This window comes from Archocentrus centrarchus, chromosome 17, assembly GCF_007364275.1.
Source record: "Archocentrus centrarchus isolate MPI-CPG fArcCen1 chromosome 17, fArcCen1, whole genome shotgun sequence".
Classification (NCBI taxonomy): domain Eukaryota; kingdom Metazoa; phylum Chordata; class Actinopteri; order Cichliformes; family Cichlidae; genus Archocentrus; species Archocentrus centrarchus.
The window spans coordinates 4,653,955-4,677,395 of record NC_044362.1 but is presented as its reverse complement, the minus strand read 5'-3'; the positions used below and the strand labels follow the sequence as shown (position 1 = coordinate 4,677,395).

Sequence of the window (23,441 nt, the reverse complement as noted above, 5' to 3'; positions counted from 1 at the left end):
CCCCGACTGTTTCTTTTGTGTATTTCTATGTTGTAACTGAGTGACAGCATCTCCCTGTTTCCATGTCATCAAACAGGTTTTGAGCCAGAGACGTACTGGGACAGGATGCAACTCTTTCAGGAAGCCATACTCTACAGGTTGTTGTCATTTGCTTTTCCTCATTTCTCTTTTTTCTGAGCTCAGAAAAAAAAATGTTACCTGTCACCGGGGACACTGTGCCATCAGGAACAGTTACTCACTGAGAGCTGTTGACAATAATTATTCCAGTTCATTGTCTGGCAACTAGCAACAATCACCAACTTCTAGGGCTGAAAAAAAAGAGCGACGGAGAAAGTGGCAAAAATTTCCTACAGGCTCAAGTTAAAGTCGTCAAAGCTGGAAGCAAAGAAATTGCTGAGGTTCTTTTTTTATACTTTTGTTTTCAAACTGTTGCAGCATCTCCCTCTGTGTAATCTGTGCATCTGAGCTTCTGCACTGTTAGATCATTACAAAGTCCCCATTAAATCTACCACCCAGTGCCTGGTGAAGGCTGCAGGAGCTCAGAGATGGGAGAAGCTGCAACAGTCTGAAAAGATGAGACTTTGTGGAAAAAAAACTTTGCCAAATTTTGGGGTTTTTTTCCAATTTCATTGCTTCCAGTTTTGACAACTTCTCCTCTATCAGTGCTGATGTGGAGGTTTTATCTGAGTGGTAACACCTATCACCCAGGAGAATACTGCAGCAGGTACCTGCACTGTCACGGTGAACATAAATTGATGTAGCTGTGTGACGTCACCAGCAAAGCAACCAATGCAGTGGGTATAATGGGGGTCAATGGGCGATGTGGCTACATCCATCTTCTATATACAGTCTATGGCAAAAACACAGGGCACGAAACAATCGAAACCACTTTAAGAAAAAGAGAGGAAATAAGGGTGTTTACTATAGATGGATACACACTTCCTTTGCATTATAAATCAGTTATTTTCCTGGGAAATTTGTACCCTCTACCAGTCGGAATTGCATGGTGAAAGTGACGTTTACAAGGACGCTCATGATGTCCTTGTACATTCATAATGCATTCATGTAGGTGGAATCATCAACTTGGCCACTTTCCTGAAATTAACCTTTGAATAAATATACTTCAGTTATACCTCAAACAACATTTTAAACATGGAAAACATTTTCTAGGTTTAAAATTCCCGATCTTCATGCTTCATAGTAGTTTTTTTTTTTTTTTTTTGGCTTTGTTCTGTGTGAACTCTGTGCTCTTTCTACCAGGTTTGGCTTTGTACACGACAAGTTTTCTGCTTCCACTTTCAACTTCCCCTCTGAGAACAAGCCTCAGTACATCCATGTAACGGGTTAGTCACATCACAGCATAAGAACAGCCTGCCTCTGTGTGTCGGAAGCTGACGAGTTTCACTGCGTTCTGTTTCAGGCACCGTGTTCCTGCAGCTGCCGTACGCTAAGAGGAAGTATTCGAGCGGGCAGCAGCGCCGCCGCAGAAACTCCACCACCTCCAACAGCCAGGGTCCGTTCGGGGGCGAGGAGAGGGTGGGCTACTACTGGGCCTACAACACCATGCTGACCAAAGCCTGGAGGACCGGCGTGCTGGGTGACGAGCGGCTGGCAGACCGCCTGCTCAGAGACTTCACAGATTTCTGCACCAACAAAGACAACAGACTTCAGAACTTCTGGGACAGCTGCCAGGATAAAATGAACGCCAGCGCCCCCTGACACAACCATGAAGAAGAAAAACTGTTTTTAACTAATCTATGCTACACGGTGCTGAATGTTACTGATGCTCCTAACCGCTGAGCTTCTTACACTGGTGTGCTGGGAGCAGTTACACACTGAGAGCTGTCGAGATGATTATTCCAATCCACTGTGCTGCTCTTTGTTTGACAAAAGGCAATAAAAGAAGTACAAAATTCAGACATGAAATGAGGCGTAAACAAAGGTTTAATTGGTTTTAAATGTTGTTTTATTGTTCTCACACATTAACAGTTTTGCTTAGTAAAATATATTTGATCATTTATTTATTCCCTGTTTTCACACCACAGTTTAAGTTTAGTTTTCAGTTTCCAGTTAGAAACTGCAACTCTGATCAGTTAGGACAGCCAATAATATATTTCTCAAAGTTGGAAACATCCACATTTTTGAAGAGAACATGTGTCCTGACAAAACCGGATCTGCCACAGATATCTAAATTTTAAAAAAGCTAAGCAGTAGCAGCTACGTGTCTCTGTGAGGAAAAGCATCGTGCTAACTAATGGAACCTGTCTGGATAGCCTGTTTCTGAGGCTATCCAGACAATATAAAGTATCATGTTGTATCTTTGTATCTGTTGGCAAATACTGAGAAAGAGCACTACAGATGCTTTGTTTGCTTTGAGAGTGTTGATGGACAAGTATAGAGGGCAGAAGTAACTGCACAGTCTTGGTGGATCTAGAGAAAGCACAGGATAGGGTGCCAAGAAAGGAACTGTGGTACTGTATGAGGAACTTGAGTGTCAGATAAATACACTATATTGCCAAAAGTATTCACTGACCCATCCAAATCATTGAATTCAGGTGTCTAAACTAAGCACCAAGGTATGCACTGCTTCTACAAACATTTGTGAAAGAATGGGTCGCTGTCAGGAGCTCAGGGAATTCCAGCATTGGATGCCATCTGTGCAACAAGTCCAATTGCACAGATGGCATCCTACTCACTACTAAATATTCCACAGTCAGCTGTCAGTGGTATTATAACAAAGTGGAAGTGATTGGGAATGACAGAAACTCAGCCACAAAGTGATAGGCAACTTAAAATGACAGAGTGGGGTCAGGAACTTCCTGCAGTCAGTCTCTACAGACCTTCAGAGCTTCATTAATGGGTTTCCATGGCTGAGCAGATGCATCCAAGCCTTACATCATCTGGCACAATGCAAAGCGTCGGATGCAGTGGTGTAAAGCACACCTCCACTGGACTCTAGAGCGATGGAGGCGTGTTCTCTGGAGCGATGAACCACACTTCTCCATCTGTCAATCTGATGGCAGATGGACAAGTGGTGTGGTGGTTGCCAAAAGAACAGAACTTGTCTGACTGCATTGTAACAAGTGTAAAGTTTGGTGGAGGGGGGGTTATGGTGTGGGGGTGTTTTTCAGGAGTTGGGCTCGACCCCTTAGTTCCAGTGAAAGGAACTCTTAATGCTTAAGCATACCAAGACATTTTGGACAATTCATGCTCCCAACTTTGTGGGAAAAGTTTTGGGATGGCCACTTCCTCTTCCAACATGACTGCACACCAGTGGACAAAGCAGGTCCGTAAAGACATGGATGAGGGAGAGCTGCACAGAACACCTTTGGGATGAATTAGGGAGGAGACTGTGAGCCAGGGCTTCTCATCCAACATCAGTGTCCAACCTCACAAATGTGCTTCTGGAACAATGGTCAACAGCATATTAAACCATATGAATTAAGAATGGGATGTCACCTGACATATGTGTGTGAAGCCAGATGAGCAAATACTTTTGGAAATACTATGTGGGGGGTTGTGCAGGATGTGTGAGGACAGTGAGGTGTGTGGTAGGAGTGAGAGATGGATGTAAGGTAGGGGTGGGATTGCGGCAGGGATTGGCTCTGAGCCCCTTGTCTGCAATATTAATGGACGGGTTACCAGACGAGGTCGGCAGGAGTCTCCATGAACTAGGACAACATTGCAGATGACATGCTGTAGAGAGAGTAGGGAACAGGTGGAAGGAGAGTATGGAGAGGTGGAGGTATGCTCTGGAGAGAAGAGGAATGAAAGTCAGAAGTGAGGCAGAATACATGCGTGAATGAGAGGGAGACGGGTAGAAAGGTGAACATGCAAGGAGTAGAGATAGTGAAGGTAGATGAGTTTAAATACCTGGAGTCAGCCACCCAAAGCAACAGACGAGAGGTAAAGAAGGCAGGGTGGAGTGGGTGAAGACGAGTGTCAGCAGTGATTTGAGACAGAAGGGTAGCAGCAAGAGTGAAAGGGAAGGTTCAGGAGATGGTAGTGAGACCATCTATGGTTTGGCGATGGTGGCACTAACAGGAGGCTGAGCATCCTTTCAGTGTGCAGAGCTGAAGATGCTCAGATTTTCATTGGGAGAGAATGGACAGGAGTAATGTGTTCATCGGAGGGACAGCTCAGCTCGAGCGGTTTGGAGACAAAGAGAGGCAGGTTGAAATGGTTTGGACATGTGCAGAGCAGAGACAGTGGATATATTAGATAAAGGATGTTGACTATGGAACTGCCAGGCAGGAGGAAAAGAGGAAGACCACAGAGGAGGTTCATGGATGTAGTGAAGGAGGACATGCAGAGGATTGGTGTGACAGAGGAGGATGCTGGGATGGGGGGAGATGGAGACAGATGATCTGCTGTGGCGACTCCTACAGGGAGCAGCCAAAAGAAAAAAACGGTAGCATCATGTGATCTGTATAGATTTCCAAAACACATTTTTACAGACATACCAATAAGTTTTCAGTCTTAAAGGTAACAGAAATGATCTACCTTAAATGTTCATTTTGCTAAATGTATTAAAGCTCTTCATATGGAACAACTTGCTGACCTGATCACCCTACACACACATCTGCACATGCTGGTTTGTGTGAGTCTGTGGGTACTGTAGGTTTTAGTGTTTTCATGTTGAAGAGACTGTACCAAATTTTATGTTCACCACATAAAATGACAGGAAAAAATATGGCTTTTCCTATAGACTGTATAAAAAAGATGAATGGACTCACTTCCCTCTGTAAATGGACTTCTGTGCTAATCACAATTTGGTCATACAAACACCATGTTTGGCCATAAGGGTGTAAATAAGTGTACTTGATGCCGGGACACTGCATGTCTGTATGTCCTTGTATGTCTTGGACACTCAAGTGAAGAGAGGAGCAAAGCTCTCAGTTGGTTCCCGTCTCCTGTCTCTGCTGCTCCACATCAAAAGGAGCCAGCTGGCCCTGAGGCAGACACAGGACACACTGAACAGATTACATTTCTCAGCTGGTTTGGGAATGCCTCAGTGGACCCCTGGAAAAGCTGGAGGAAGCAGCCAGGGAAGAGGGGGCTCTGAGCAGCTCTGTTTAGACTGCTGTCCTGTGCCTTGGATAAGCTGCAGAATATAGATCCCACTGGAGCCACTGTGTACCCACCAACCAACTAGTGAAGCCTGATTGTGAAGACTTCATACTATTTAGATGGGAGCTTTTGCAAGGTAGATCTGCTCTGACCCTGAACATCCACTCATTAAGAGGTCATAGATTAAGGAAGCTGAAGGGTCATTTTCCCATAGACTTTTATACAACTGGACTCCCTTCTGTAACCACAGGAACCACTGGTTGGCTAACTGAAGTAATGCAGGTTTAAGGCTCTTTTACCATGGCTTTATTTTTCAGACCTAAGTGCCATCCATCTTTTAAATACAGTATAGAGTTTATCTGGAAACTGTAACTATGATGACGGGTGCAGAGTTAGCTGGATTAACAGTCACAATAGCCTCATTAACAGGAGGCTGAAATCCATTTAAATCGACTTTCCACTCATCAGTCTCTGATGATTTTTAATATTTCAACATGACAATAATTATTCTTGGATACAAGCAGCAGAAGTGAGCTTCCTCCGAAGGGTGGCCGGCCTCTCCTTTAGAGATACGGTGAAGAGTGCAGCCATCTAGGAGGGGCTCACTGAAAGGAGCCAGGTGAGGTGGTTCGGGCATCTGATTAGGATGCCTCCTGGGCGAGGTGTTCTGGGAATGTCCCACCAGGAAGAGGCCCCGGGGAAGACCCAAAACACGCTGGAGACATTAAATCTCTCGGCTGGCCTGGGAACGCCTCGGTTTTCCCCCGGATAAGCTGGAGGAAGTAGCTGGGGAGAGGGAGGTCTGGGCTTCTCTGCTTAGGGGGCTTCCCTGGATAAGCAGAAGAAAATGGATGGAATAATAATTCGTCACACAATAAGCTCTGTCAGTCTGTATCACTATCACTGACTAGACAGCTTTTTTTTTTTGTTTTTATTGTATCGATACTGTGATGGAAAAACTGCCTATAATTAGAGCCTAGAACTTTGTAGTATTCATAGTAAACAATATGGAGACAACTGGTATTTTTCCAGTCATCTCAAAGATCTAGAAACACAACTGTAGTGACAGAGAGAAGAAAGATTATTCCTTTTTTTCCAGTGTCATATGGAATAAGTCCACAGCAACTGAACACCAGACGGCTGCAAGCAGCAGTGTGACATACACCTCCTTCCTCCCATTCAGAAGCACACGAGATGATGTGAAGTATTCAAACAGATGATGAGTCAGACAAATTTCATATGAGACCCGTTTAATTAGTGTCCCTTTATCACACATGTAGAAGTGACTGGGCCCACAAAGTAAACACAAAGTGCTCCTGTGGAACTGTCATATTTAAAAAAGCTTTGGTTCAAAATGATTGTTCACAGTCAAACATTAGTTTGGATTCCCTTCTGTTCATATTAATATACAGATTATAGCATTGATCCCTTTAAATACAGCTCTGCTCATCAAGTCTCTTGATTATAAAAAATATGTTCCACATTTCATTTGATCCCAAACAGGTAAAACGATGGATGATTTAAATATTATAAAAAAAAAAAATCCCAAAATTTACACAGCAAGCTGTTTCATGAGGGAGAAAAATCCAGAACAGTGCTGAGTCAAAATCAAATCCACAATGAGGCACAAATACAAACAATCTGCATGAAGCTCAGCAGGATTTACTGTAAAGCTCCTCTGAGACGTCACAGAGTAAAAAGCTCTCATTGAGAACATGAAAAAAAGCTCCTTCAAACTAATTTCCTCTTTTAGTGCCGTCTGTGCATTGTGACTAGGACTTCATCGTCCTCCTCACATCAATCTGTGCGTAACACATTCAGCCTCGAAGTGTCAAAATGTAGTGGTCAATCAGTTTGTTACTGTGAGGGAGACAAATGTGGTGGAATGATCCTTTAAATGAAACCCGGGGAAGATTTGACTGCTAACCAGCTGATCAAATTTCACTCATGTTCACATGAACCACATCAACCCCCCCTTTCCCTTCATCATCCTCATCAGGTGTGCAGCAGCAGCAGGGTAATCGCTCCCTTTGTCATCCATGTATTACTGCTCTCCTGCACTGAACAAGTTATTTTACAATAGTATAATAATGTCTATTTAAGCAGAACAACCGTTTTCTCATCATTTTCCAAAGTTTTGTGCTCTGACTTCAGGGAATTTAAGTCTGAGCTACTATAGTGAAAAGAAGTTTCCATCTGCAGCAGTTTAGAACAGCTGCTCTGTCCTGGGACTTCACCACCTGCCAACGTGCGCAGTGAAAAGCTTTAGGCAGCAAAAAAAAAAAAAAAAAAAAGGAAGACCCAACCACAGAACTGAGCAGCATGAAAGGCGACAGGTCTGAGCGGAAATCAGATGCAGCATGGAAAGAGTGCAAAGCAGCTCAGAGGCGGCGGCGGCAGCAGCAGCAACTATGATCAGGCTGAAGCAGCTTAAATAGGATGACCTCTGAAATTTGTTGGATGTAAAAGGGTATGAGCTGAGTAATCAGCTTACTGTGGCTGGCCTGCCTGAACACTACGCTCATTTAGTTTCCTCGTCTTACACGATTTAATGATGCGATTCCCAAAAAAAGTAGCAAACAAAAGTTTCCCAGACTGAAAACAAACTTTCAAATGACGGTGGTCCCTCGCCCGGAGTGTGTTAGAATTATGGAAATGCGAAATTCATGTTTGAATCAGTGTAATTCTAAATGTATTTTTTCTAACTGATGCTTCTGTAGCTTACTACACCACATGAATGGACCTTCATCCCAGCATGCACAGCCTGCTGGTAGCTGCTGTGCTGTTATTCCTTTCTTTAGTTTTTACTGGTCATATTAAAAGTAATCGACTTTTGTGATTACACTGTTTAACTCAGTACAGTAGGGGGACGCCAACCTTGACATCCCTGCTGGCCTTTAATCTCTGCAGCTACACTCTGACGGGTGTCTTCCCTCTTCAATACACTAACCTGATTTTTAGATTCAGTTTTCTTGGAAAATGGTGGGAAAACAAGGTTATAAAAAACAGAAAACCAAACAAAAAAACCCTTCTCAGTTCCTGTGGGTTCACAAAGTGCACCGGCTGAAGAGCCAGTTGGGAAATCCCGCTGGATTCCTGCTACTTTTCCCTGAAAGGCTCTTCAAAAGAAACAGAAGTGAAAGTCCTCAGAGTCAGTCAGAGGGGAATTTGTGGGAGGAGCCTTGTTAGTTGATTCTGTTTGCTTCATTGGAGATGACTGGCAGACCACCTATAAACACACACAGAATAAGTATGTAGGCAACACAGACAAGCAGCACATCCGTGTGTGTGTGTGTGTGTGTGTGTGTGTGTGTGTGTGTGTGTGTGTGGATGACTCACGTGCTCTGATCTTGATTGGCCAGATAAGGATGGAGCAGAGGGCCAAAGCTGCGACGATGGCGAAGCCTCCCGTTACAATGACCATGACGTAATGATAGAACCACACACAGGCCGGACAGCACACCACAGTACTGACACACACACACACACACACACACACACACACACACACACACACAAAGACAGAAGAGTTACAGTCATGAACAAAACATTGTTCCATGGAGTCGAGCATTTTTAATGTGCAGTTTAGTTTTTAATCCTTTAAAAAGTCTTCGTTTTATGGCTGATGTCTGTCAGGCACACAGCGGGGAAATCATTATTTACTCCCCTGCTGAATTTGTAAGTTTGCTCACAAAGAAATGAACACTCTCTAATTTGCATATCATTGAGTTAAATAAGTATTTGATCCCCAAGCAAAACATGACTTGGCACATGGTGGAGAAACCTTTGTTGGCAAACATGGCAGTAATCTGTTTCTTGTAGCTGGTCACTGGGTTTGCACAAAGCTCAGGGCGGATTTTGACACACTCGTCTTTGCAGAATCCTTTAACCCTTTAACGCCGGGCGATCGCTGCTGAAGCGCCCATTACTTGCCCTCAATAGCGGCGAACAGCTGATAGAGACGTGGCGTATCAGCTCGGAGTCGGCTGATCAAAGGAACGTTGATCAGCCGATCAGCTGATCAAAGGAACGTTGATCAGCTGGCGTATTACCGTAACTCTGCAACCGTTTGTCCTATCAAAAAAATGCAAATGGTTCCTGAAAGCCCAGAAATTGCACGTCACAGCCACATAGGGGTATTACGGTATTTGTTGCCGGAAGTCCACGAACGGCGGCACTTTTGAAGTATGTCGTGTCACATGGGACACATTCGGTGTTAAAGGGTTCTTGGCTGTTGCTTGGCAACTCGAAGCTTCAGCTCCCTCGACATTTTCTCCACGGCTGAGGTCTGGAAACTGGCTGAGCCACTCCATGACCTCAATGTTCTGGCTGAACAAAAGAGGATCTCCTCCTGTGTAGTTTTGAGCTGAGCCACCACCTTTCTCATGATCATCCTCACCCCCATGAGACAAGATCTTGCCTGGAGCTCCAGACTGAGGGCGACTGATGGTTATATGACATTTCTTCAGTTGTCACCTTCTTGCTGATGGTCTTGTAGTCCATCTTAGCCTTGTGCAGGTGTACAATCCTGTCCCCGCTCTCCTTTGACAGCTGTTTGGTCTTACCCGTGGTGGTGGAGAGGTCAGAATGGGAGTAACTGTGGACAGGTGTGCTTTATACACACAGAGAGTTGAGATCAGGAGTATCTGTGACTGACTGACTGTAATCTGTCAGAGCCAGAATTCAGGTTGAGTTTATTTTTATGGTAGAGACAGAATATCAACCAAAAATATCGACACTGTTCATTTCTTGTAAGTGAACAAACTTATAAATTCAGCAGGGAGTAAATTATTATTCCCCCACTGGAAGATTTAAGAAGTTTAGAACAGGTGTTCCAGTACAGGCTCTTAACTCAGTGTTACACAGAGATCCAAATCTCACTAAACAGAAAAACCCTCCTCGTGCTGATCGCATGGACAAAGTTAAAGTAAAGTTTTAGTTTACTCTTTGTTGTAATTTTTTTATTCTGATTTTAGTAAACTAAAGTTGTTTATTTTTTCTTTTCTTTTAATTTAGCTTCAGTTTCACTATAATAACCTTGAGGCACTTCTGTTTTTACATGCACAGACTCTGGCCCATCTTCAAATGTCATCTGTTATGTAAAGAAGCAAACGTGGGTGTTTCTGAGGAAAGACGTGGTTCAGAGAACTGCTTTCTCTTCTGTCCTCTCGACTCCACTGTGTGTCACACCAACACTGACACTGACACTATGATCGCCCACTGTGGTCCACTTCCTGATTTTGGCACAGCCAGCTTTGTCAGCCCAAGTCTGATTCTTCCAAATACCCCCAGCACAGCTGTGCAGCTGTGCATGACACAATGCTCACACCTTCAAGATGGAGGACACACAGACTCCGATGATATGAAGTAAAGCTGGGCTGTGAGGGCTGTTGGATATTTTCCTGTTTTGCCCAGTTAGTAATCTAGCCTTCAGAAGCTATTAGAACACATCAGAGCATCACTGGTCTGACTAAAAAATACTTCTGCTGATGATACTTTCTTATGAATTTGTGTGTTGTGACCCTTCTTAAAGATTTAGATCTTTATAGGAGACCTCACAACAAAAATAAATACATTAGGTAAGGAAGCACAGGATGAGCTCTGTGTGTGTGTTTGAAGAGTTTCAGTCAGGTTTCATCACAGTACAGAAACAGCATTAGTGAAGGTTACAAATGATCTTCTTACAGCCTCTGACAGTGGACTCATCTCTGTTCTTGTCCTGTTGGACCTCAGTGCAGCTTTTGATACTGTTGACCATAACATTTTATTACAGAGATTAGAGCTTGCTATAGGTATTAAAGGTACTGCACTGCAGTGGTTTGAATCATATTTATCTCATAGACTCCAATTTGTTCATGTAAATGGGGAGTCTTCTTCACACACTAAGGTTAATTATGGAGTTCCACAGGGTTCTGTGCTAGGACCAATTCTATTTACATTATACATGCTTCCCTTAGGCAGTATTATTAGAAAGCACTGCATCAATTTTCATTGTTATGCAGATGATACTCAGCTTTACCTATCAATGAAGCCAGATGACACACATCAATTAATTAAACTGCAGGAATGTCTTAAAGACATTAAGGCCTGGATGACCTCTAATTTCCTGCTTCTAAATTCAGATAAAACTGAAATTCTTGTTCTCGGCCCCACAAATCTTAGAAACATGGTGTCAAACCAGATACTTACTCTGGATGGCATTACTTTGGCCTCCAGTAACACTGAGAAATCTTGGAGTCATTTTTGACCAGGATATGTCCTTCAATGCACATATTAAACAAATATGTAGGACCGCTTTTTTGCATTTGGGCAATATTTCTAAAATTAGAAACATCCTTTCTCAGAGTGATGCTGAAAAGCTAATTCATGCATTTATTACTTCTAGGCTGGATTATTGTAATTCATTATTATCAGGCTGTCCTAAAAGCTCCCTGAAAAGCCTTCAGCTGATCCAAAATGCTGCAGCTAGAGTACTGACAGGGACTAGAAAGAGAGAGCAGATTTCTCCCATATTGGCTTCTCTTCATTGGCTCCCTGTTAAATCTAGAATAGAATTTAAAATCCTTCTCCTCACATACAAGGTCTTGAATAATCAGGCACCATCTTATCTCAAAGACCTCATAGTACCATATCACCCCAACAGAGCACTTCGCTCTCAGACTGCTGGCTTACTTGTGGTTCCTAGGATACTTAAAAGTAGAATGGGAGGCAGAGCCTTCAGCTTTCAGGCGCCTCTTCTGTGGAACCAGCTTCCAGCTTGGATTCAGGAGACAGACACCCTCTCTATTTTTAAGATTAGGCTTAAAACTTTCCTTTATGATCAAGCTTATAGTTAGGGCTGGATCAGGTGACCCTGAACCATCCCTTAGTTATGCTGCTATAGGCCTAGTCTGCTGGGGGGTTCACATAATGCACTGTTTCTCATTCACCTTATTTACTTTGTTTATACTCCACTCTGCATTTAATCATTAATTGATATTAATCTCTGGCTCTCTTCCACAGCATGTCCTGTCTCTCTCCCCTCAGCCCAACCGGTCACAGCAGATGACTGCCCCTCCCTGAGCCTGGTTCTGCTGGAGGTTTCTTCCTGTTAAAAGGGAGTTTTTCCTTCCCACTGTCACCAAGTGCTGCTCATAGGGGGTCGTTTTGACTGTTGGGTTTTCTCTGTATTATTGTAGGGTCTTTACCCACAATACAAAGCGCCTTGAGGTGACTGTTTGTTGTGATTTGGCGCTATATAAATAAAACTGAATTGAATTGAATTGTGTGTGTACGCGTGTGTGTGTACTGACTGGCAGGGGTGCAGGGCCTGAATGATCATCACAGCTGCTCCATTAGCCAGCTTGTCAGTGAAACTCATGGCTCCATACACAAATGCTCCACTTTGCTGCAGACAGAGGATGAGAATATTAGATCAAGCAAAAGAACGGCCCCTCTTCCTCCCGCTCTGCCTTTCACACACATCTCACCGTCTGATCTGCGATGAGGTCTGCAGTCATGGCGAGCGATATGACCAGGATGGTTGCTGACCCGGCCCCCAGCAGCACAGCTGCCCCGTACACCTGCTGACCCATTCTGATGTCCAGCAGCACCCAGTACGAAAAGGCCATAATCAGCAGCAGGCCCACAAAGTATGTCAGCTGGACCAATCAGAGGAGAGAATACATGTGAGAGTGATCCAGGCTCTTTTGATGAGTGCAGATGACTGCAGAGGAAGCTGTAATCGCATCCTGTTAATGAGCACAATGAAGTATTCTTACTGTAAATGCAACATAGAAATCAGGCAACTCTCTGGCTCTGAGCGGGCAGCCAGCCCTCTGTGGTCATTAATGCACTCCAACAGGACAGCTTGGTAGCAAAGCAGAGTCTAGGTGCTAAACTACACCTGCCTGCAGCCCACACCTGTCACCCACTGAAACTAACTGCTGCACATCAGAAATCCTGTAACAAAACTACATCAATCAGTCTTCTCTGCTCCCAGTCATGGGCGTGGCATGGATAAGCAACTAACTAGCCAAGGCACCATTAATGCTCTTCAGTGTATGCTGTCAGAAGGGATTGACTTCCTAAAATAAAACCTAATGCTTGTTTCACGATTAAAGTAAAGAAACCCAGCAATCAGCCTTTTGCCTCTGAAGGTTTTACTTACGCATTTTCCAATGAGTTTACTGAGAGGCTTCATGATGAAGGAAGACAGGAAGCCGCTCACATACATCACTAATGGGATGGTAGCGATGAACTTCTGTTGAAAGAACCAAAAAAAAAAAAAGAAAGAACAAGAAATGAGGGAACATTGTGAGGGGAACAGATCATTTATGTAAGAGTGAATTAGAACGATTCTGTTACCTTTGGCAGCCCCAGAGTGTTGATGAGATACATTGAGATGTACGTCTGAGACAGGTTGACTATTAACCTGGTGGACATGTAGAGTAAGGCCACCTGCAGGGACACAGGAACACATTGAACACTGTTGTTTGCTCTTAAGAACACAAAATGCAGTAAGAGACTGTGTTGAAACAGGAACTGCAACTTTTAAAAAGCTCTTCCTGTTTAATTCTGAAGAGATTCAGGTGAAGTTCAGGTCAGGGTTGGTTTTATGTATTCAGACCTCCTTACCTGGTAGAAAGAAGGCTGCAGCAGCCAACATTTCCACTGCAGGACAGATGGGAATGTGTTGGAGCGCGGCAGCAGGGGCTTCCGCTCCCCCTCCGCCTCCTCCACTCCTCCACCCTCCTCTCTCGCGCCATTTCTCGTCTCTTTCGTTGCCACGTGGAAAAAGATGGAGAAGACAGCACCGATTCCCAAAACGATTAGTGCCAGATTCTGTAATTACACACAGCACAGCGTGACACATTTTAATCATACGCTTTCATTAAAAATACTAAAACCTGAACTTTAAAGGCACTCAGGAGGAACCAGACAGGTATATGACTTATTATTGGTGCAGCCCTTTCACTGTCTAAAATAGGCTATTTTAGCCTGTCTTACAGCTCCGTAGCCTGAGATAACCCAGGGATGGGAATAGGGCTAGAAAAGATGGGCTGAGTTTATTCTGAAGTTTCAACCCTTTAGATCAGATTTTAGCTAATATAGTATTTATAATAAACCGTGGAAAAAGAAGAGCGCACATTTCTTCATGCTTTTTTAGTTTTGTGCCCTCCTGTTGCAGGTTTGGAGAAGTCCTGTAAAATTCTTTGAAGAGGAAGAAATTAGTCATTGTCACAGGAAGCAAGATTATGGAATCAAGAAAATGTTTTTCTGTGGCAGAGCGGCTTAGACTCGTGAATAAGAGACATTATTAAATTTCCAGAGTAACATCGAGACGCACCCAAGTCTGCCACCGTTTTCTGCTCTACACTTTGAAAGCATTAGTATCACTGGTGTTCAAGGATGGTTTCTTTTGATTGTTTTTATGCATTTATGGAATCTGTATCATCTCTACTATATCAATACAAAACTAAAGAGCGGACTGTCAGATTGGCGCTCACCTTTACTGCCTGTTGCTGTTTTTTTTTTTTTTTTAAACAAATAAAGTCAAAGTCCACAAAAACTGCTGGAAGAGCTTTTTTGCTCCGAGCATGTGACGATGACAGAAGGAAACCCGGATCATCAGCTCAAAGCTTCTTTCATCTTGTGATCGCATCGAGGAGACGCCGCTCAGATAAAGTCTTCTGAGTGAATCGGTATTCAAAACTGAGTGAGCACATCAGGCTGTCGCAGCCATGTACCCACATGATCCCTCCAATTTGAGATCGGGTTCCTTTAAGCTTCTCGTGAAATTCTTTTCATGTGTTGGCTACATGATTATTCACTACAGCAATGACATGGGTATATATACACAATAGAAGGGTGTGGTTTGTGGTTTGTGAGGAGTGCACAGCTCAAACAGCACTCTGCGGTTAAAGTAGGCAGAAATGTAAGTGTGACCTCATACCACAATTATCCCCTCGTGATCTCCTCAGGTATACAGGAAAACCCAGGTGGGAAATGAAAGTAGGGACAACATTTAACACTCACTGGAGCTTCAGTAATAAACCCTAACATAAGAGTAATAACACCAAAATGTTAATTTTCTCATTGTTTGGTAATTTTAACAAGAAAGCTGTGGTGGGGATCCCGGAAAAAGGGATAAATGTTAACAGTATGGTCGGTATGTTCTGCTCTTCATCAGGTGTGCTTGAAGTATCGCACGCTATGAGATGCAATAAATAAGGAAATCTGAATTCTTGGGTTAAACTTTCTTTGGCTCTGCACCAAAGAAAGTTTATAAACTAGAATAAATCTGCACTTTTCAACAAAAACAAGTGAAGTAAGAGAATTAAAATTCTCTCACTTCAGCTGTAATGCAGCTGTATTAGCACCAAAAATGTAATTGCAGCACCAAATCCTTACCCAGAGTCATTTCTATATCCAATCTCAGCTAAAGCAGATTTGTTTGAAGCCACAAAATTACTGCAAACTATCTGACACCATGTTACCCTGATGTGATACGCGGTGCTGTTCCAGTGGTCATTTTCTAAAGCTCCACCCACTCCTCTAATCACATGCCAGCCTTCTCACCCTGAAGATGACGATATCTGCTGGTCCTAGTGCATCAGGGTCAGTGTCCTCTCCAGCTTGGACGTGGAACAGCAGGTAAGCCACTGCATACACCGTGATGTTGGCTATCACTGTGAACGCATACCTGCTCACACACACACACACACACACACACACACACACACACACACACACACACACACACACACACACACACACACACACACACACACACACACACACACACACAGGAGAAAGAACACATTCACCACCTGTTGGTTCTCCTCCCGTGTGAAAAGCATATGTGCGTTAGCCACACCTGTACGCAGTGAGCTCCACTTTAGCGTGCTCACAGGTGACCAGCTCGGGAATAAGGGACAGGTGGGAGATCTGCGTGGCGGCCCAGCCAAACTGGAAAATGATGATGAATGGGACAAAGTAGACTAAACTGGCCCACTGAGGGGTGAGGTAGCTGCAGCCCACACACTGGTTAAAGATGAAGGCAAAGGACAGTATGACGCTCACCGTACCTGAAACAAAGAGAACAGAAAAAATTATCTTTTTTTATTGTTCGTACACATGCACGCACGCACGCACGCACACACAAATGTGATGAAAACAACAGAACCACATAAATTATGATCAGTTTCCAGCTATCTGACCTCACATCACAGAATGAATGAGTTGGGGTTTGGTTTGTCTCCATTTCCTTCTGCACGCATCAGCATTATTTTGAGAGCCTCCCACTTTTAACTGAAAGCACAACAACTGGTAATTTTTTGATGGCTTGATGTTTTTGAAGGCTGTGAATCGGCACGTTTTAGCTGAGGTGAGCACTCTGCTGCTTTTATCTCTGTTCCTGTTTGAAAGCTGCTTCGGTAAATAAATATGTAAAAATATACACAGAGCTCAGCCTGTTTATCTAAGTGATGCTTCTCATGACATCTCACACAGTTTTTACCTCTGACATAATGTTAAAACATGTCATGTGCACTTGATCAATAAAATCCATGGTAGACAGTGAGCTCCAGAGCATGGTCTAAAAAGCATTTCCATAAAAAGTTACATAAGTATGAGCTCATGTCCATCCCAGCAGCACTGGTGGATACTGAGTGCCAACTTACCTGGACAAAAAGTCACATGAAATAAAAATCATGCTGTGCACCACAGTTTTAGTTCTGAACTTTGACCCCAAATGTAAATATTTTCTTTATTCTTTGCATGTGAATTCTCAGTCTCAGTAAGCACTAAGATTTAGTTGAATTGGGTTGAAGTTTGTACTGAACATCGGGGAATAATTGGTAACTAAAGAGTTGTTGCTGAATGTTTTGAGTCAAACTATCAAACTTAAATGATATCCTACTGGAACAAGAAGGACTTAATTTTCAAACATTACATCTCCACTAGTTTGAATTCTCTCGTTTCTGTGTGGTGTTATTTACGTGTTTAAGAAATAAACTTTAAGATATTAGTTTAGGTTATCTGCACAATGATAAAAATATGCAAATTGCATATCAATCTGAAAGGCTTATTTAAATAGATTCCTTATCTAAAGAAAAAAACAAGTTCATTTCAAACATCTTTGACAAAAGCCTTGAAAAACATTTAACACAAATAATCTCAGCACATAAATAACTGAACATGCAACAAATACTGCAAACAGAAGCATGCAGACATAAAGTTTAGGATAAGATGAGAAATGTCTCATACAAACTGATGACATGGATTAAGAAGAATCACTTGCATATTATGAAATAAAACCATTAAATGTGCTAGTTGGGATGCTGTGTAAATTCTTTAAAAAAAAACAAAACAACAATTTGAAACAATGTTGTGGTTATGCAGCCTTTTCTCATTGGGTTTAAGATATTTTCAAGGAAGCAAGGAAAATTCACTGGACTTGTTGCACAGGTAGCATCCTCAAATCTGTAAGGGAGTCAGATCAAGATTCAGTTTACTTTCCCACATGGCTATCACTGCCAGAAAATATACCACATCTGCATAGAATACATAAGAATACCATATGGGGAAACGCAAAGTGTTTCACACAATTTCCTCACACACTGTTATTTATGAATACCTCATGCTCACAGATTAGTTACAGTCACATGAGAAAAACAAAAAATGTTTCCCCATATGATCCAAATTCTTCACTTTGGATGTGTCAGGTTATTTCAGATCGCTACGTCACATGATAAAGTTGTGTGTGGGTTACAAATTCACTGAATTTACACTTGGAAGAGTTAATAATTACTGATGCTTATGGGCAGTAAAGGGAGGGATGCTTAGGTTAATGAATCTCCCAGCACATGACTGCAGAGTGCCCCCTGTTAGACTTACAGAGGACAGCTAACACTAGCATGCTCTGTTAACAAGCTGCATCCATAACGTGTAGCACAAACTTCTTCTTGGACAGGCTGTACTAAACTCAAAATCATTTCTCAGATAATTCCTTTAAAATGCTCCCAAATAAAATGAACCATTTACCAGGCTATGTGTTATTTTGATGACTGAAGTTGGATATTTTAATAGAGGACTCTAAGGTGATTGAGATGCTCTCAGAGAGAGCGCCAAGTGGCCCCCAGAGGAAGTGTAGTTATTTTATGAACAGGTTATGGCTTCGGCTTATGGCGTCTTTAATTTGTCACCTGTCTGTATCTGTACTTACCAACTAAATGCCACGTCTTCCTCTTGCCATAGTTCCTAAACCCGGAGGTTCGGTCAGACTCATAGCCAATGAGAGGTGTACAGATACCGTCAGCTATCTGCCCGACCAGCAACAACACACCTGCAGCACAGGAAGACATTCACAGTTCTGTAATATACTGCAACAACCCCTGAGTGAGAGCAGACCAACAGCAAGGGCACACAGTCACTTATATCTGTCAAGATGCTACTGCAGTAAACACAGTATATCGAAATTCACTCTCCATCCTTTACATTTTTTTTTTTTTATTAGTTTATTTGACAGGGACAGTGTACATTAATTAACATTATAGTAAATGCACCAGAATTAGCCAAAAGGCTATTTTTCATCTGTTGTCCCTGGACATGTGGTATACTGTCAAAATGTAAGAAGGGAAAAAGAAGGAGAATGGCCAGATTTTACTTAATTCATATACATTCATATACAAATTAGGATTAGTGAGTATAGATACAGTGAAACATTTATCAGCTTCAAGAACAAGAGAACTGTCCACACTAAACCCAGAAAGCTCTGATAGTAGAAAGTCTGTACAGAGAAAGGGAAGAGATAAAACCCAAACAAAACCCGCTGCGGGTCATGCATGGAGGAGTCTGGATTGTCTGAACTGAATTTATTGACAAGGTCGTGGAGAGAGGAATTTGAGATAATGAGCCAAAACAAAAAAAAAAAGAGGATCACTGTCTTATAGAAACATAACATAAGCCCCACAGAACAGCTGGGAAGCCTGTGTGTGTCAGTAACAGTGGTAGCGTTGGGAAAAGCGTGGCTAGTTAACAGGAAACTTTAACTACAGCTGAGAATAACTGATGGTGCTGTCAGGGGACTGTGCAAGTTAAGGATGTAAACTAAATACCAAAACATTACCTGCAGTCTTTGGTGAAGCAGTATTGGCTACTCTCTCTTTTCAGTAACTGAATAAGACACACAGACACACACATTTACAGTTAGATGGACTAACCTGCATTTGTGTTTTGGAATCCCAACACCGAGTGGTAGAAAACCAGCAGATATGTGAACCACATGGATGCACACAGGTCATTGAGAAAGTGTCCCACCGCATAGCTGAGCCTCTTCAGGAGCGGCAGAGAATCTTCTGTGTCCGACATCACGGCTCGTGGAAGACGACACAACTATTTAAATGAAAGGCTCGGCGCGCACCTTCATCAGCTAAAACAGCTTCAGATAATAACTGAAGCTCGGCTTGCTTTTGCCGACTGTAAGAAGTAGGCGGACTGTCAGCAGACTCGGTTTCGGTTCCTCTTTTTGCGCGTTATTTTCTTTATACAATAATGCCAACCGGTTTAGTGAGGTATGTGCTGCCACAAACCTTATATCAGTCCCTAAAATCGGTGCCAGTTTCCTCTCTACAACGCAGAGATGCGGCCAAGCCAGGAGGAGCGTCTGAGGGGGAAGAAAAACCGAAACAGAACCGCATCGGTGAGCGAAAGGGAGTTTTCACCACCTCACAGCTCACCTTACATCACATTTAAACAAACAGCCCACTGGAAAATCAGGTTAGGAGATGTCACGTTACAAAAATGACTGTTCCTGAAAAATATGCCGAAGAAAGGCTTCGAAATTAAGAGAGACACACACGCTTATTTGTACGTGTAACGTTAAATACGCCGCGCTTCGGAAAATGCTACACAGCCCCTTCGTTCACCTTCAGCTAACCGGCTACAAACCTAAACTACATCTGGAAAAAAATTACGAGACATAAACAACTACACGGACCGGCAAAGATGACGTAGTAGAAAACTGGCCAATAGGAATGGCCAAAAGCTTCTTTCAGCCAATAGCGGATGCCTCGCGGATTTACCTTCCTCACGTGACGGCAAAACCTTAACCAAACTATTGGTTAAGGTGAAGATGTTTTTAATTAGCTACAATATCACAAAAAGGAGCATAGAAGAAGCAAGTCGTGCAGAAATGTAGCTTTAGTTGGCGTTACAATGATACATTAAAATAAAGTTCAGTCTTCAACAACCGACGATGTTGTGTGGCAGTTCCCACGTTAGCATTTCCCCCCCACGTTAAGCTATTTTAAAAACAAAACAAAAAAAACAAACAAACAAAAAAATAAAATAAAAAGTAGGCAATAGCTGTGCACGAAAGGCTTGCCAAAATAATGTTTTTAAACACTTATTTTTTTATTCAACGCTGGAAGTTGGTCCGCCATCTATGCTGTTACAGAAATCTACACATTCTCACCTCTGGCTTTTAATGACTTCACACACACACAGATATTAATCAGAGAAATTGAAGGGGTACCAGAGTTCATCTAACGGGGCTGTGGGGACATCTGTCTTAGGACAAATGTCAGCCACAATTCTTGTTCCACCAGCTTAACATTCCCTGCCCTGCTGAAGAAGACTTCAGAAATCCCAGAAGGAAGTGTGCAGTCCTGCAGCCTGTCTCACTAGTCCACAAGTACAATTCAGCAACAATGCCCAAGCCACAGTGTAGGCATCATTTTTCTCACTTGAACTGTAACAGTTCCTCATACTTAAACTTCTATTAAATATCAACAGCCAGTGGCAAATGGTGGCATCCAGATCGTGGAGATGATAGTTCACATATCACACTGAGCTTAAATTACATGAATTCATACTAAAGTTTAAATTTGCTCTGTATACTTTATTGAACAATTTCCTTTATCCTTTATCAGAGCATAAAGCTTACTCGATTACCATGACTCAAATTGGCACTTCTGTGTTGAGATTATAAAGTATGTCAAATTAATAATAACACAATTAATTGACACTTTTCTGAGTATTATTGTGTCAAATTTGGTCAGAAACAAGTCCTCCCCTGGGTTAATTACATTAAGTTGATGAACCCTTTACTTGTCCTCTAGCACCATCTTCAGGTATGTGCTCGACACTGTGGTTCATAATTAAAAACGGCCACATAGTCTAACCTGAACTTTGTGCAAGTCAGCAAATGTAAGTATTCTAACAGGTAACTAAGATCGACTTTGCACACGTTATCTGCCCACCTTACAGCCTCATCTGCTTAAATTGCTGTCTACTCGTACTTCAGTCACTTAAATGGAGCTGAAAAAGGTTAAACGAGTGGTGGAAGGCTGAGTTTTTCCTTGAAATTCAATTGAACAAATTGATTATTTAACATTCTACTTACAGGACTGACATCTAATTTCAAACTGAACATTTGTAGGTTTTGGATGGATACTTAAGAAAAACAAGACATTTAGAGGTATTACTCTAGGATTTTCTGCCTCTCAAAAGCAGAGGCAGATTGTGCTGCATTCACCAAATCTATGGCTAACATATGATTTTACTAAAATGGAAAGATGCCCTGTCACCTGCATTTATACAGTTGGGTTATGACTGGTTCACATTAAAGAGAAATTCCAGCTGTGTCCATCATCCCTTTTAAACTCCACCTATTCTTAAGGCAATAACTAATGGCACATTAGTTATTGCCTTAAGAAGGGCCAGAGTCGACTCCACCTGCTGAGGAGACGGAGGTCCTTTGGTGTCTGCAGGACTCTGTTAAAGACCTTTTAGGACTCAGTGGTAGAATCTGCTCTTTTCTATGCAGTGGCCTGCTGGGGGGGGGGAAGGGGGGGTGGGGGGGGGGTGGATGCACCAAAAGGGACAGGAGCAGGATTGACAAACTTGTGCGGAGGTCCAGCTCTGTGCTGGGATGTCCTCTGGTGTCTGTGATGGTGGTGTGTGAGAGGAGGATGTTAGCAAAGCTGACATCCATCACGGACAACCCCCCCCATCACCCTGTGCATGAGACTGTGGGTGCGCTGAGCAGCTCCTTCAGTCAGAGACTGAAACACCCTCGCTGCAGGATGGAGCGCTTTCACAGCTCATTCATCCCAACAGCAGTTAGACTGTACAACACATCATGATGTCATGAATCACTTGGACACTTTACCTCTACTGCCATCACTTTATCCATACAGTACATATACATTTCTATTTATCTACACTCCCACCCATATAATGCATACTGTGTATACTTTACTGGCTACATATGTATATAATGTTCTGATGTATATGTATATATTGATATGTGTATTGATATATATTTTATGTATATAGTGTTTTTCTATTCTATTTCATTTTTTATTCATCTTTTTCTGCACTGAGCTGCTGTAATGCACAAATTTAAAGTTTCTTCATCTCATCTTACTATACTTTTTTTTTTTTTTACTTATTATTCGAGCTCCTTGTCTAGATGGAGCTGATCCGAGCGTAACAGTCACAGAGTAACATAAACCTGAGTGAAGAGTAAAGTCGAGCCATGTTGGTGATGATTGTAGAGCCCAGAGTCTGGAGAACACTACAAAAAAGAAATAAGGATTACAGCCATCAATTAAGCTCCATAAAATTATCATTTTCTAAGTATTGCAATGCCTTCTTCCCCTCCCTCTCACAGTGGGTTCCATCTAGCTGTTCTTCCTGCAGGTTCTACCATCTTTACAGAAGACATTTGAGCAAAAGTTCTCAGAGTTTCAGAATCTCTGCCATAACTTTATACTCTTGCTTAGGTCTTTATTTTTAATTCATTTGGACAAACTTCTAAGAAATGTGTTTGCACTTTGTCATTATGGCTCTAAGCCAGAAGAGGTGAAGTGGCCACTCGGGGTTAATATGAATTGCTGCCACAGGTACAGGAGCAGCATCTGTGAGATGGGCACTGCACTGGTCTGTTGTGTGAAGGCGAAGCAGTCGAGTTACTGGTCGAGCTACATTCATACCCGGATACAAGCAGAGAAATTAGCTTTATCCAAAAGGAAGCTCTCCCTTTGAGCTAGGATGAGGAGGGTTGATAATTCAGGAATGTCTTCAGAGCAGAGCTGCTACCCCTCCACATCAAAAGGAACCAGTTGAGGTGGTTCAGGCATCAGACTACAATGTCTCCTGGACACATTCTAGGGGAGGTCTTTCAGGCATCTCCACCTAGAAGAACATCCCATGCCAGACTCAGAGCATGACAGAGATACCTTGTATTGCCAAATTATTCACTCACTCATCCAAATCATTCAGATGTTTCAGTCACTTCCACGGCCACTAGTGTATAAACCAAGCACCTAGGCATGCAGACTACTTCTACAAACAAGAATGAGTCGCTCTCAGGAGCTCAGTGA

At 42.6% G+C, this 23,441-nt stretch overlaps 2 protein-coding genes across 12 annotated transcripts in view; one reads left to right on the top strand and one right to left on the bottom strand.

The window, feature by feature from the left end:
* Nucleotides 1–1,941, top strand: part of depdc5 (DEP domain containing 5, GATOR1 subcomplex subunit) — a 29,580-nt gene extending 27,639 nt beyond the window's left edge. For all 11 annotated transcript variants that reach the window (XM_030751656.1, XM_030751655.1, XM_030751654.1 and 8 more), the window contains 3 exons: nt 77–137; nt 1,261–1,343; nt 1,421–1,941. In XM_030751656.1, the coding sequence (XP_030607516.1) occupies nt 77–137; nt 1,261–1,343; nt 1,421–1,719 (443 nt within the window). In that variant the 3' untranslated portion in view covers nt 1,720–1,941. The remainder of the gene's footprint in view (nt 1–76; nt 138–1,260; nt 1,344–1,420) is intronic.
* A 13-nt stretch (nt 1,942–1,954) lies between these two features.
* LOC115795657 (major facilitator superfamily domain-containing protein 12) lies at nt 1,955–20,001 on the bottom strand. Its single transcript, XM_030751661.1, has 11 exons — nt 19,275–20,001; nt 18,278–18,397; nt 15,929–16,139; nt 15,631–15,754; nt 13,687–13,893; nt 13,417–13,509; nt 13,220–13,312; nt 12,540–12,710; nt 12,363–12,457; nt 8,410–8,540; nt 1,955–8,299 (listed from the first exon to the last, which is right to left on the bottom strand). Exons 1-11 carry the CDS (start codon nt 19,420–19,422, stop codon nt 8,256–8,258), a joined length of 1,437 nt encoding a protein of 478 aa, XP_030607521.1. The 5' UTR covers nt 19,423–20,001; the 3' UTR covers nt 1,955–8,255.
* Between the last annotated feature and the right edge of the window lie 3,440 nt (nt 20,002–23,441).

Excerpts from the sequence above, each read along its gene's own strand:
- LOC115795657 (XM_030751661.1), bottom strand. The coding sequence starts at position 19,422 with ATGTCGGACACAGAAGATTCTCTGCCGCTCCTGAAGAGGCTCAGCTAT. Across the intron at positions 15,755-15,928 it reads GTGGAGCTCACTGCGTACAG|GTATGCGTTCACAGTGATAG; the intron begins GTGTGGCTAACG and ends GTGTGTGAGCAG. Across the intron at positions 13,510-13,686 it reads TGCAGCCTTCTTTCTACCAG|GTGGCCTTACTCTACATGTC; the intron begins GTAAGGAGGTCT and ends GTGTCCCTGCAG.